A 14,720-nucleotide genomic window follows, 5' to 3' on the forward strand; every position below is an offset into this window, starting at 1 on the left:
GCAGGTCCTGGTCAGACAAACCTCCTACCAGCCTCGAGTTTCATGCTTGGTTTTCATGACCCAAGAAGCAGGTGGAGCCAGTTGAGAGCTGGGTGTGGAGGATCCAGGTATAGGTTAGCAATTTAAGGGTTTGCTCATAGGGTCAAAAAAGGCTGAAGATACACAATAAAAGGTCCAGATGGTAAGGCTCTGAACAGGTTATAGTGTGTTTTACAATGTGCCTAGGCTTAAGAAAAGAAAAAGGGTATAGTCATAGAAAAAAAAATGAATAGTTTAAAAATAATAATAAAGTCTTTAAAGAGAGAGTAAAAGTAATATAAGACAAAAAGCCACATAAGATGAGAAATATACAGGGAGTCTGGATCCTGTATGTTATTGTGCTGATTTTGAATTTTTTGATTGTTGTAGGACAGCTGCCGAGAGACCTGGAATTGAAAGAGGGACTGTTGAAATAAATCAGCCTATATACTTCAGGAATGCCTTAACTTTTAAAAAGTCAAAAAATGTATTTGTCAAATGGAAATAAAAAATGCTTTGGAGTTTTGTTCCCATGGGAGATGAGAGGCTGTGGATTCCTTCAGGGTTAATATGAATCAGGTTTGATCAGGCGAGACCTCCTGAATCTTGACAGGTGATATCTATCAGCAAAAGTTACTGTTGGTCTTCCCAGGACTTGACCATTATCTCAAATTTTCTCTCTGAGACCTTAAAGATACTGCAGGAAGCAGTTTGGAGAAAATTATACTCACATTCCCAAGAGTTAGGGGGTGGGGGTGGTTTTGGGTTATTTGGTGGGCTATGGATGTTTATTATCATTTAGGGGAATATAGTATATTGATACAAATTTAAAGCTATTTTTGTTACACTGTATATATGCTTCTGCTGCAGGCCGCAGGAATATATCATAAGAACTCAGCTGGTTATGGCAAAGTCACTACCTGGAGGAATCAGGGAATTCCTCCAGAGGAAGCCAAATCCCAAGGAGTTTTTGGTGTTACTTGGCTTGTTATATATCAGCTGTCTTCTGTTATGAAAATCATGTGTGCCTTCATAGTTTTCCCAATTGATTTTTCCCTAAGAAGGGCTAACAATGTGCACTGATCACTCTCTGGACATACACATTCCAGGTATTTGGAGAACAGCCTCAGGAAAGGCTTTCTCTGGAATCAGATATCTCCCTTGGCCACTTTCAAGGACGAACAGTAATAACAGTCCACATGCAAGTCTCCTGATTTAAGGTAAATTCCACAAGGAGACACCACCTAGGTCAGGTGGACGTTAAGTAATAGCTTTACACAATTCAGCTCGGACCCTCCTTTCTTACAGCCTTACTAACTTTATAGATCGCTAACTCCTTACCTAACCACTTCTAGGAATATTTAGATAACAGCTGACAGCTACTGACAGCTATGCTCAGCCAGAACCCCAGTTCAAGCCTCCCTGTAATTATCATCATTAGCAGCATCCGGCCAGGTCCATCCCCAGATGGAGGAGAGTACCTTATCAGAGATACCTCTGTATTCTCTAAGAACAGACTTAACCATCCAGGCTACCTGTTTGAGAAGGCCTGGCGGATGTGCCAATTAAGCGTTACTTCCTCCTTTCCCAAACCTTACCTCCAGTTCCAGATCTCCCTTTAACTATCACCAGAGGCATCCAGCTGTACACAGGTTGCCTAGCGACTGAGCACACTTTCCCCCACCCTGCAGAAAAACGGCAGATAGCTTGGACAGATAGGAGCCACAGGAAAAAAGAAGACAGTTTTACTTTCTCCCATTGACCTAGCAACTTATAGATTCTTAACATTTTCTACCAATCACGTTTAAGATTATAGTTGAGCACATAAGAGCCCTCTTCTTAGATATTACCTGAATTCAGCCTTTAGTTAATTCATTTCCCCATTGGTCACTTCCCTTTGGGGTTGCAAATGATAATTAACGGTTATTGCCTCCCTATGTGATTCTTATCACCCTTCCATTTGACCCTGGAAGCCTGGCTTTATATACCAGGACTTCCAGGGCACGGAGGGTCAGAGAAGAGAAAAGAGAATGGAAGAACTAGATGGGTAAGAACTTGAGAGGAACAAACTGAGATGGGGAAGAACTAGATTGAAGGGCTAGAAGAGAGTACTAGAGGAATGAGATGGAAGATGAGGATGAGCCAGATGGGGAACAACAAGATGAGGAAGAACGAGATGAGGAGAGAGAAAGAGATGGGAGAAAAGATGATATGGGAAGGAACAAGATGGATGAGAACCTAGAAGGGGCAGAACAAGATGAAGGAATTAAGATAGAACCCAGAGGGGACCGCGGACAAGTGTAGAGAGAAATCAGGCAAGAAAAGACCTAAATATGAGAGCAGAATATAAGCTTGCAACTGACACAGAATAATAAAGTATATGGACTAAGGAGTTTCGTGTACATAGATTCATTTCTTCTCATCAAAGATTAATTATCAGCTGGTTGTAGATTCTTCCCGGACCCTGGGAGGGGACTATCGAGGGGCTGGACCCCCTTAATCCCCGATATGCTTCTACTCTTGTTTAAATGACTTTTGTATATTGATATAAATTTAAGGTAATTTTTGTTACAACATATTGTATATATATGTTTCTACTCTTGTTTAAGGTATGTACCTATGCAGTTCATTTAAAAATGTAAGATAAAGTCCTAGTTTCTGAAAGCTATTATTATAAATTATATAGGATAATTAAGAAACATATGTTAGTAGTTAGTCCTTTCTAACAACCAAATTTGTACATGTGTTAGGTATGTTTTTTAGGTTAAAAAGGTATATTTTAGATAGATGGTCTTCAAATACTTCAAAGACCTATAGAATATGGCATTTAAAATGTTTTGTTCATTTAAAGTTTTTTATGACATTGAGACACATCTGCTCCTGGCAGCACCAGTTTACTTCAGAGAAGATGATGTGCATTGAAGAAACTCTTTATGGAGTTTGCTTTCATTGTGGCAATGTTACCACTGGGCAAAGAAACTGTTTTTGCCTTTGACTGCTGACAATGTGCTATGCAGACTGGACATGCAGGACACACAGGAAAAAGAACTGCTGAACTTTGCCAAAACAAAGTAGGACAGTCCTTCAAAATTCCTGCTTCACAGAAGAGTCTGTTAGATATTCTGCAGGACACAGAGAAAAGTGATTGATGAACTTTGCCAATACAAGGCAAGAAAGTCCTTCAAATTTCTTGCTTCACTGAGAAGTCTGGCAGATACTATGGGCCTGTAGGCTGAAGACAGATGCACCAATGTTGCAGAAGGAACTTTGGGTGACTGTCCAGGCAGTCAGATGTCTCTGTCATTGCTAGAGTTTTGGAAGCTGTTTGCAATGCACTTTTTGTTTACTCAAATAATATTATCCTTCTGAGTTTTTTGATGGAGTTGAAGACTAGATAGTTATAGTTGCAGTTTTCTTTAGTTATGATAGAGAGTAAATTAGGTATAAAACTTTAGATTCATTAAGATAGGATAGATAATGGAGTATTTTCTTTTAGTTTGCCAGACGCAAATGAACTAGAATTCATTACATTGTGAATGCAATCTTTAATTGGTAATTGTTCTTTTTGTATACAGTCTCATTATGTTAAAGTTAAAACCTTTCATTTTTTGTTTAGACAAAAAAGGGGAAATGTTGGGGAATATTATTTTAAGGTGTGTTACTTTTGTTTACGTTGCATTTGTTTAACTCTCTGAAGCTGTGTTTTTGTGCCTGTCTAAAACACCTGATGGTCTAATAAAGAACTGAATGGCCAATAGCAAAGCAGGAGAAAGGATAGGCAGGGCTAGCAGGCAGAGAGAATATACAGAAGGAGAAAAAAAAGAAGTAGCCAGAGAAGGAGGAGGACTCCAGGGGCCAGCCACCCAGCTACACAGCAAGTCACAGAGTAAGAGTAAGATTTACAGATATAAGAGAACAGGAAAAGCCCAGAGGCAAAAAGTAGCCAGGATAATTTAAGTTAAGGAAAGCTGACAAGAAACAAGCCAAGCTAAGGCCAGGCATTCATAATTAAGAATAAGCCTCCATGTGTATTGATTTGGGAGCTGGGTGGCAGGCCCCCAAAAGAGCAAACACAACCAACAACACATATACACATACACTTTTAAAATTAATGATAAATAAAATGAAAGAAAAGAAAACTGAACTCAGAACTGGCTGCAGAGTGACAGACTGACACAACAGGGCTCATCCCCAGTACCACACAGAAACACCAGGAAACATCTTTCTAGAAGAAAAGACCATGGATGGTGAAAAGGGGTAGGTGTAGGTGTATGCCATCAAAACTACACTCTTTTCCTTTTCAAAGGGTAATGCAAAAAGGCCAAAAGGTCTTTTCCCTCCCCACCAAGATGGTACCAAGTTCAAAACATCAGATCTTTCCCCCTTTAAGAGGAAGGCAAAAGAAACAAGGACTGATGATACATCTATCTGACAGAGGACACAAGATGAATAACAGGCAGACGTGTCCCAAAAGGAGATGTGCAGATGACCAATAAGCACATGAAGGCACTGAATCTCAGCAGATACCATGGAAAGGGAGAGCGGGCAAGCAGAAGTCAGCCCTACACACACACTAAAATCGCCAATGCTCCTACCAGAGACCACCAGCTGCTGCCGAGGCTGAGGCTGCTGGTGGGAAGCTGACACAGGACAACCACTTTGGAAAATGGTTTACCAGTTTCTTATAAGGTTAAACATACACTTAACATACAAACCAGCAATTCTCCTCCTAGGCATTCACCCAAGAGAGATAAAAGCACACAGAGACTTGTACATGAATGTTCACAAGAGTTTTATTCATAATGGCTAAAAACTGGAAACAACCCAAAGTCCATCAGCTGCTGAGTGGATAAACAAATAGCGATACATCCTTCCATACAGTGGGATACAGCTCGGTAATAAAATGAAGCAACTTCTGACACACACAGCAACCTGGATGTATCTCAGTTTTATGCTGGGCAGAGAGACCAGACTAAAGTGTGCATGCCATATGATTCCATTTATACAAAACTCACTAACAGGCAGCAAGAAAAAGCAGAGCAGTGGTTGCCCTGGAGGCAGGATGGGGCTGAACTGACTGGAAATGGGGCACAAGGGAACCTTTCGGGGTACTGGAAATGTTCTGCAATGTAGTGATGGTTATATGAAGTGCGCACTCAAAACTCAAATGGTGCAATTACAATGGGTGCATTTTATTTCATGTAAATTATATAAGATCGCACACACACACACACACACACACACACACACACACACACACACACACACTGTTCAATGTTTTTCAAGGAAGTTAGTAGTGGCTGAGAACAAAACCCAACAATGCAGGTGCTGAAAGTTTTCCCCACCCTGTTAGTGGCTGAAATCAAGGGGGAAATATGACCTCAGGATTCTAACACAGCCTGAAAATCCACACCTGATAATGCTTGACTCATACGAAAGAATCTTAACATTTAGACGTTATAAAGAATGATAATAAAGTAGCAAGTCCTACCCTCCTAATATGCCAGCTGAACCTTTCTAAATACCATAGCACTAGCCACCAGAGCCTGCCTAGGCCCAGGTAACAGCACCCTTAGTGCAAGCATTCATGTCAGCTCTAACAACACCTTGCTGGGCACAGATGATAAGGACAGCAGAATGACTTGAAACGGCATAGCCCCCAATGTCTGCCCTCATTTGTCCGCCTCTCGTAGATGGGAAGATGATGCAACCATGCTCCTGTCAGCAAGGAGGGGATAGAGAGGAGATGGCAAATCCTAGGTGTCCTTGGGAGGCAGCTGATCCTTTTCCTTCCTGTAGGTTGGTGGTGGCAGATGGGGCACTTAGGGCTGGAGCAGGTGGGAAGGACAAGATGGATGCCAGCAAGTTGTCAAGGATGCAGACCTGGGTCCCTGAAGACTGCAGAGCCTCCACGGTGAGCTAGATGCCCTACGTTTAGGTAGCAGAGAAAATCTATTTTCTGAAATGTAGCCTTGACTTAGTGACATGCAAAGCCAGTTCAAGCCTCATCCTTTCAAGGCTCTGAAGACCACCATTCTGCAAACTTTTTCCTGCACACTGAAAGGAAACTGTCAAGATCATCGCTGCGGAGCACAGAAGTGGCTAGTCATCTCTGTCCTTCCCCAAATGCCAGGGACCTCCTGAAAGTAAGCCTGTCCCGTACTGTTTCCACAGCTTACCCAGAACAGCCTATATGGACTGAGCATGAGAATGGTCTGGCTGATGGGCACTGTCATCAGGCATTTCTTCGTAGTTCTCAAGCACATTTCCACCACAGTTCACCCAGGTCACAAGCATTTCTAGACATCTACTAAGTCAGAGCCTCAGGCCATTAGAGTTTTTAAAAAGCCTCAGGACTCACAGACTAATAGAAAAGACACTAAAATGAATATTTAAGTGCAGCGTGGTGGGGAGCAGGGGATTGCGAGAGCCACAGGGCAAACTCCTTCAGGTCAGAACGAAGCCTTGGAAAGATGCCCTGAAGGAGTGGACAGAGGACTCCAATTGTGGGGAAAAGCAACGTGTTGCTGGACAAAGAGACAAGGAGAGCAAGGGCGGCTCAGGCAGGCATACTCCCCTACATCCACCTCTGAAACAAACAACTCTAACATTAGTCCAACGACATTTCTTCCAATAGACAAGGCAGCTTCAGAAGCGACTGGCCATCACATGTTGCTGGTCATCCTCTGTCAGTGTGATGGCTTAGCTGTCTTTTTTTTTTTTTTTTTTTTTTTTTTTTTTTGCTGCCTCCCCCAGCATACTCCAGCTTCTCAGATCGCCCGGAGATCCATGAGGTCTTCATGTAGTTTCCTGTCTTGGCACTCTTGTCCATCCTGTCAGAACACTGAACCCGTCACCCACGGGGTCAGGGAAGCTTTTGCTCTCAGGAGCGCCCCTTCCCCTCATTGGCACCAGTCTCCTCCCTGGCCCTGCCTCCCAGGCACTGACATGCTGGCTTAACTGTCTTTCCCCAGACAGGGCAACTGCAGGGAGCAGTCAGGCTTGTGCTATGGTTTGACGCTTGTTCCCCAGTGCTCTCGGGAAGTATCGAGAACGTCAGTCTAGAAAGACCTTCAGCCACCGTGGGGTGACATAGGACCCCAGACCCTTCCTCTCCTTCCTTTCGTCTCTGGACATGACACGACTAGTTTCTCTCTGCTGTATGACATTGTCACCCAACACCCACAACCAGAGAGCCCAAACCACCAGGTCAACCAATCACAGACAGGAACCATATGCCTAAAATAACCTTTTTCTAAGTTAACTGTCTCAAGTTTTAGCAATGGAAAACTAACAGATCTTGTTAATGACCTTTTTGTCCCAGAGGTCTAGCACAGTCCCTGATACCTGGGAGTTACTCAATAGTGAGTGCTTGCTCAATGCGTTAAGATAATCGGGGTAAGTATACGTTACTAAATAGGGCTGAAACAGACACAAACTGGGAGAATGCTCTCTCAGGACTCTCTGCCAGCTCCAGGCATCTAAAGCTCAGGCCAGCCTCTAAAGGGGTTCCATTGTCCATCCAAGACAAGGACAAATGCTGGAGCCCAGTATCGTTCCAGAAAATTTACATTGGCCCTGCTTATACCTCAGCACTCCTTGGTACTTATCCCTCTGGGTGGAAACAAGACAGCTCAGCACAAACCAGAGCTTGGCATGGAGCAGGACCCAGAACCTATCCACGGGGCTTGTGGATGCACACACAGAGGCTTGATGCAAAGGCAAACACCAAAACCAAAAGGAGAAACAGAGTATGGGGTTTCTTCTTGGATCCTGCCTGGCTTTCTCTGAAGCCCTGGGAACACTGGTGTGTGCTCGCACTAGGTGACACCAAGCTTCCCCCGGTGACACTTCCTGCCACTTTCACAAAGCCTCCTGACTTCTTTAGCCCACATTAATTTTTCTCTTTTCTGTAATCTTACAGAATTTTTTGTCGGTATAATTACTTTTGGCATTAAATCACAACGTCTGATATTATTCTCTTTTTCTTAAGAGCCTGTAAGATTCTGAAAGATCATGCTTTGACACTCATATAATGCAGAGTTGAGCATCTAGTAGGTGCTTACACACTGAAACGGACAAGTACACTGGGGTCCTTCCCGTGTTCTCACCACTGGCTTTCACTAATATTTCAAGGTCACACACACTGGCCAGGAGGCAAAGACAGCAAAGGAGGCCCCAGCAGCCCCATGGCCGCCAGGCCAGGTCAGGAGATAAAGGTCTGCATACTCGGCCTCTTCAGGTGTTCGCTGACACAAGAACATTTGGGGCTGGGCTGAGGGAATCCCATTTTCTAGACTTGCACTCAGAGATGAAATGTCCTTAAACAGCTGAGAAATGGGAAGGAAGGGCTGCTATGGATCTAGGCATAGACTCAGCAGGAACACACATGAACGGAGGCCATAAATCCCTCCCAGACACAGACAATGCCTCGGTGATAAGCATGCAGATTGCACACCTAGTTCAGAAACTCCCCTGAGTTTCCTTGTAATTAAGGGGGTTAGAGAGGTAAAAAAAATATATAAACCCAATTAATCATTTAAATATTTAAAGTCAGATTTTTTCCCTCACTCCAGGATTAGTATATTTCATAACGCCAGCAGCCGACAGCCCTGGTTTTTACTGGGGTTCATTTTAGAGCATGTTTAAACTAGTCAGATTGAGTGATGCTTCCAGCAACTAATCGCATGTCAAATAAAAGATATTTTATGTAATAAATTACCGCTACAAGTAATTCAAATGTCATTTATCAGTTTTATTATCAGTCAGGCAAAGTCTTGTTTCTCTATATTAATCAAAATCAAGCTTCCCCCCCCCTTTTTTTTTTGAGCAGTTTTGACACCTCTTGGCAAAAGTACAGAAGTGAAGAGCAGTCACCCCCAGAGCTGAAAGAAGTAGTGTAGCAGAACTCGAAGAATGAAGCTGGAGGATGACAACCGGAAACGCCAGCACTAAAAATGATCATTCCCATTGTTTCCATGCTAGTGTCAAAGCAGGAGGGATCCTGTCTCTGAGAAGACGCGTGTTATGTGAGGGCCTGGAGACGAACAGAGTCTAAGCCTGTAATCTTGAAGGAGACTGCAGAGTCAACTGCTGCCGCTGGCCAGAAAAACTACCAGTTAACTCTTTGCACTTCCAGAAGGCAGGCAAGCAGATGATGTTTGGTGCCAACTCTGTGACCGGGCAGAACAATTTGTTCCGAGCAGGAAGTTTTCAAGTAGTAGAGAGACCTGTTTGGTATTAAGCCGTGGGAGGAAACAGCTGGAACACAACAGATGTGCTTAGACAATTCTGCACCCCAGCTGCCACTGCCTATCCTTAACAAATCCCATTAAACGGCTGGGCTCAGAGACACAACTCAGGAAAGTGTGGACACTTACTTAGCCTCTGGTTAAAAAGTATACTTACAGCCCGAAGCCTACACAACAGATTGAGAGGATTTGGGCTGGCAAAGAGAAATGAGGCCCCTGCTCACAAAGGCAGAAGCCTGCTCCTGGGGTCTCAAAGGTCTTCATGCCAGCCGGTGGCTCAAGCCCTGCTCAGAGGGACAAGACACATGGGCGTATGTATTGTGGCTTCACCACTCAGCTTTACCCAGAAAGCAAAGGACTCTCTAAATACAACCTGTGATGCACGCAGCAGCCAACCCTCCTCTGCCTGGCCCCCACCGGAACACAGGAGAGAACAGAACACCCTGCTGGCTGCTGGGGAGAGAGTACCTACCTACCCAGCTGCAGGCAAGCCAGGCAAAAATGCTGATGCGGAAGAAGTAAAAGGGCTTCAGTCTACCTGCTCTGGGATCAAAATGAACCTGCCACTTTTGTTTTGTTTTGTTTGACTTTTTGAGACAAGGTTTCTCTGTGTAACAGTCCTGGATGTCCTGGAACTGGCCTCGAACTCACAGAGATCCACCTGCTTCTGCCTCCTGAGTGCAGGGATTAAAGGTGTGCACCACCATCACCCAGCTGAACCTGCCATTTTTAAATACACCCTTTAAAATCTGGTCTTGAACTCTGTCCTTTTTGAAAATAAAGCAAAACTTGGAGACAATTAAAATGAAGACAATTTTAGAAAAGACTGGAAAGACAACAGAACCTGTGCTGAGTTATCTAAAAGAAACAAATCTAGGCTGTGTCTTACAGCTTTGGAGAGAATTGTAACTTCTTTAGACTTCTCCCACATCGCAGAGGTGATGTGCTTGTTTGGATGGATGTATAGGACAGTATCTGTTACCACAGCAGCCTCCATTTAAAACAAACTCCCCTCTGCCCGGATCCCATGTCATTATTAAAGGACCTTTGTACTTAATCTGAAATTCTCTGAGAACCTGTCACTACATGAATCTACACGGTAGAGTCAGGACAAGGGAGCGAAGGTTGACCTAAACCTATGTTATATTGTTAAAAAAAATAAAATTAGGAGACACATTACTTCCATGGGTAAAGGAGAATCCATTCACCACTCCCATGCCTGTGTTAGGGATCTGACATTTCAAAGCCACTGGGGTAAGAAGGCGGGAGAACTGACCGTTTGTGTGGTTCAAGTGCCTGAAATCACACAAATGGCTGGCTTAGCATCCCCTGTGACCTTTGTCACATACATACAACTGGCTCTAGACAAATTTGGGTGTGCTGCTTTTTTATTCTTAGAAAAGCCAAGTTCTCCCAGTTTGCTGTGGTGGAGCCCTGCTCTTCGCCAGTGTCCTGAGTCCCAGGTCCCAGTTCATCAGGGAGGGGAGCCGGTGACTTACTGTATGGCTGAGGGATGAGGTGAGGGGGCTGGACGGGAAGCACTGGCGTGGCCGGGCCCAAGGATGGAGGCTCATCTGTAGCAGTGCCTGACTGCTGGAAAGCCAGGTCAATCTCATCATCTGTCAGCCCTGGGGAGGAGAGCAAAGGACACAGGTGAGGACTCCGCCAGGAACCACACTGCAGCAAAATCTTCCTTTACAAAAAGGCCCCGACGGCCGCCGAGTGCCTTGCATTCAAGTTCGCTGCCTCCTCGATTTTGGATTCTTGGGAACCTCTCTCAGTTGCAATTTAACCTTAAGCGACAGAATATTAGCCTCAACACTGCTTCCAAATGTGGCTCATTCAATTTCCTTAATTTATCCTTGAGTTTATTGCTGCTTCTGAAGTCGCTCTGTGCTGCAATTCTCCATTCTTCCCCCGAAAACAGATACCATCAACTGCAAATGTGGCTCATTTTAATCTGTAATGGTGTTAAAAAAAGAGGGGAAAAAACTAACAATAATGCATGAAAACAGACAGGGAAACAAAAAACTAATTATTGGGTGAGACGACTAATTAGTCTAGATCGTTTCCGAAGACGGGAATAATTTGCTTTATTTTATGACAAATGCAGAAATAAAAAGAAAAATCAGGACTGACTGTGATTAGTATGAATGGGATATAGAATGTAAAGAAGAAGATAAAACAAGAAAACAGATCAAAACAAGACCAGGCCCACACTTTCAGCTGATTATTGCTCTACCCTATCACGGGCTGCCTGGACCGCCTTTGGCTAGTTTCTCTTCCCCATTTTTTCAATCCTCCGACACTCTCAACTACAATGCACATGGGCACCAGGAAATCGCAGGGCGCCATCTGCAGTGGCTGTAGCATGTGGAAGGGATTTTCCCAAGAAGGAATGGAAGGCGAGTGAAAGTCCACCAAGACCTTAATCCCAGCAGGCTGAGAGCAGAGTCTGTGGGCCTGAGGCTGACTGGGTGACTCGTGGTGAAGGATGAGGGCACTGAATATGCACAGAAGAGTAGGAGTGAGTATAGAGCCCAGTGTGTGACGAGCTTCCCCCAGGGCCCACTCAGGGAATAACGGTGTGTACAAAAGAGATCCACCACAGTGGCTGGGAAAGCAGGTAAGCAGTCACTGCTGGTGTGATGACTCAAGCTGGTCCAGGCTGTTCCGGGCATCCCAATAGTCAGCGGAGAGGCAACACAGAGCTTTTAAACCAGGGCGAGAGCTTTTCCACATCTGGTCGGCAGCTCTCCATTAGAGGCCCACAGCATGGTATACTTGCCCCTAGGGGTGGATGAAGCACAAGGCGGTTCTGAGGATCAGCATCTTCAAAGAGTGGTGCCTCGCACTCTGTGCCTGGGGGCTAATACATGGTGCACATTAATGCTTTAGAGCGCAGCTCTGCTCTGCATCGTGTTGGCCTGAGTGGACTCCAGCTATCCCTCAGACTTTTCATGCCCTACCACAAATGGTCAAGGGAGTGCCTCAACTATTCAAAATGGTTCTTGACCTTTTTCCTTTCGTTCTGCGGCAGCGCTTCCCTCTTCACACACATACGAGCTAAAGAGAAGTGAGCGAGCACTACTGCTGCCAGTCTAGGTACTGTGGACAGCATTCGCCCAGACTGCTGCCAGTCTAGGTACTGTGGACAGCACTCGCCCGGACTGGGGCCAGTCTAGGTACTGTGGACAGCATTCGCCCGGACTGCTGCCAGTCTAGGTTCTGTGGACAGCATTCGCCCGGACTGCTGCCAGTCTAGGTTCTGTGGACAGCATTCGCCCGGACTGCTGCCAGTCTAGGTACTGTGGACAGCATTCGCCCGGACTGGGGGGGCAGGCGATCGAGAGACAGAGCATCTCAGACTGGGGCTGGACAAGGTGCCCCACTTCTTTCATCCATAGCTTGCCACAAATGAGTTGTTTTTCCTATCATTTCTCCTCCCCAGAACAGAACAGGGACAGACAGACAGACAAGCCAGGCAAACTTGGAGGACACAGTTCCTTGGAGCTTGTGCCTCTTGGCTCTTTCACCTGTCACTCTCTGACAACTGCCCTTCCTGCACAGGAAGGAGCACTCCTCGCTAGCTAGTGCTGGAAGGAGGACACTGCTTTAACCAGTTCACAGGCCTCTGTGTGAAGGAAGCGGCAACCGCGACGTCAGCACAGGCTGCTGGTCACTGGTACACCATGGAATTCTATAAACCTGGTGGATCATGTGCCTTGTCAGCTGCTGGCTACAAACGAGGATAATTTTCCCAAAAGGAGCATTCAGTTGCATTCTCATTTTCCCTTCTGGCTCTTTCAAATATAAACAAGTACGATAATGTCTAACGCTGGGGAAATATACAGCAAGTTACAGGCTGTGCCTCAGCCTTGAGAGCCGGAGCTGGTTAAAGGAGCAGGACTTTCCGCCTGTTGTTCTGCCCTCTGCCCTGAGCTTTTACGAAGCCTGTTTTCCTAATAAAGCACACCCTGCATTACCTCTGCGGAGCCCACCAGTGAGGCAATGGTTTAAAGGCCATCAGCACTTCCTTCCAGGCCTTTGTTTCCCAGAAACTTTATCATTTGATGCTCTAAATCTATACTGGCTGGAATTCTTATATACCTAGTTCTCCAGGAGAGTCAGGGTTTTGATTTAGTTTTAATAAATGAGTCATTTTTCTTAAAACAAAAAGGAAAGAAAACTTTAGACAAAGAAAGAGCAGAGCGTAACTTTAGAGTTGGAGAGTTATCTCAGCCATTGTCCCCACTCAGCAGATGAAAAGCCTGAGGCAGAGGTGAGGAATGCCCAGATCAAACTTGTCCTGGAGAACAGTGGTGCAGGTGCCCACCAGAGTTACACACATCAGATGGCAGACTCAGAACTTAAGTCTTGAGTCTGTTAAGGTTTAGAGAAGGATGAAATTCCTTTCTCCTCTGCCACCCTGGACCCCATGTGTAGGTTAAGAGCTGGTAACTAGTTCATGGGGCTATAAACACATGGGGCTATAGACACCCCTAGGTCAGACCTGCCAATGATAACCTGACAATATTTTAACAACACCAGAGTGACAAACAGGGGCATCCATATGCTTCTCTGGGTGTCCACAGCTCAGGCAGCACTGGCCAGTTTTAGGACTCTATTTACAGAGCTAGGTTGTCCACGGGGGATGCAGGAAGACCAAGTAGAGGGTCACTCACTTCTCCCTGAATCAAAACTAGCTACCTCTCCAGCCCCTGGCTCCTGGTACAGAGATGATCCTACCTCTGTGATGAGCTGTTGCCACAGGACCCATGCATAAACATCCAGATGCCCTAGCCCCAGCTTTCCTGCTCACCCTCAAGATAAACAGTGCAGATCTTTGATTGAGACCTTGCAGAATCCAAAAGGTTAAAAGGAATAATAAAGGAAACTGCCAATTGTAAGTGAATTATATTTGGCTCTGAAAGCCAAGGCACAGGCTATATTATAAAGGCATCTCTTTGTGTTGTTTACCATCACCCTGACTAATGCAGACCTTTTTTGTTGTTGTTGTTTTAAATAATCTCATGCAAATTAGACACACACACTTCCTTCCAGTTGATTGCTATCTGTGAGGAATAATCTAACTGCGCAGGGACTGAGCAATGGCTGAACAAAGCTGAGAACCAAGGACTTTGCCATCCTGTGAGCGAGAGAGCAGCAAGCAAGCCACCACCTCCCAGCCTGTCTTTGGAAGAGTTAGTTCATTCTGACAAAGCTTACATTCTCCTTTTAGTTAGGTGTGGGCTGCTGCTACCTGACACCACCAAGACTTGGCATTTTAATCTCCTTCCAGTGACTTCCCTTGTACCACTGGGTGGTTTCTCTAGAGCTCCATCCTACCACCTAGTAGTGGGAAAGAATACCTTCCGAAAGTCCTGTTCTCTTACTCTCTCGCTAGAGGAAGGACAAGAGAAGCAAGAGGGGAGGAGGAGCAGTGACAGG

General features: G+C 45.1%; 1 protein-coding gene across 2 annotated transcripts in view; it reads right to left on the bottom strand.

The window, feature by feature from the left end:
- The window catches only part of Pex14 (peroxisomal biogenesis factor 14), a 152,624-nt gene that overhangs the window by 19,757 nt on the left and 118,147 nt on the right, over positions 1-14,720 (bottom strand). The window contains exon 4 of one of the 2 annotated variants that reach the window (XM_052717453.1): positions 10,769-10,897. The exons of the other annotated variant lie outside the window; for it this stretch is intronic. Coding sequence (XP_052573413.1) covers positions 10,769-10,897 — 129 coding nt within the window. The remainder of the gene's footprint in view (positions 1-10,768; positions 10,898-14,720) is intronic. 2 annotated transcript variants of the gene reach the window in all.

This window comes from Peromyscus californicus, unplaced genomic scaffold (assembly GCF_007827085.1).
Source record: "Peromyscus californicus insignis strain IS unplaced genomic scaffold, ASM782708v3 Scaffold_5__1_contigs__length_169319896, whole genome shotgun sequence".
Classification (NCBI taxonomy): Eukaryota; Metazoa; Chordata; class Mammalia; order Rodentia; family Cricetidae; genus Peromyscus; species Peromyscus californicus.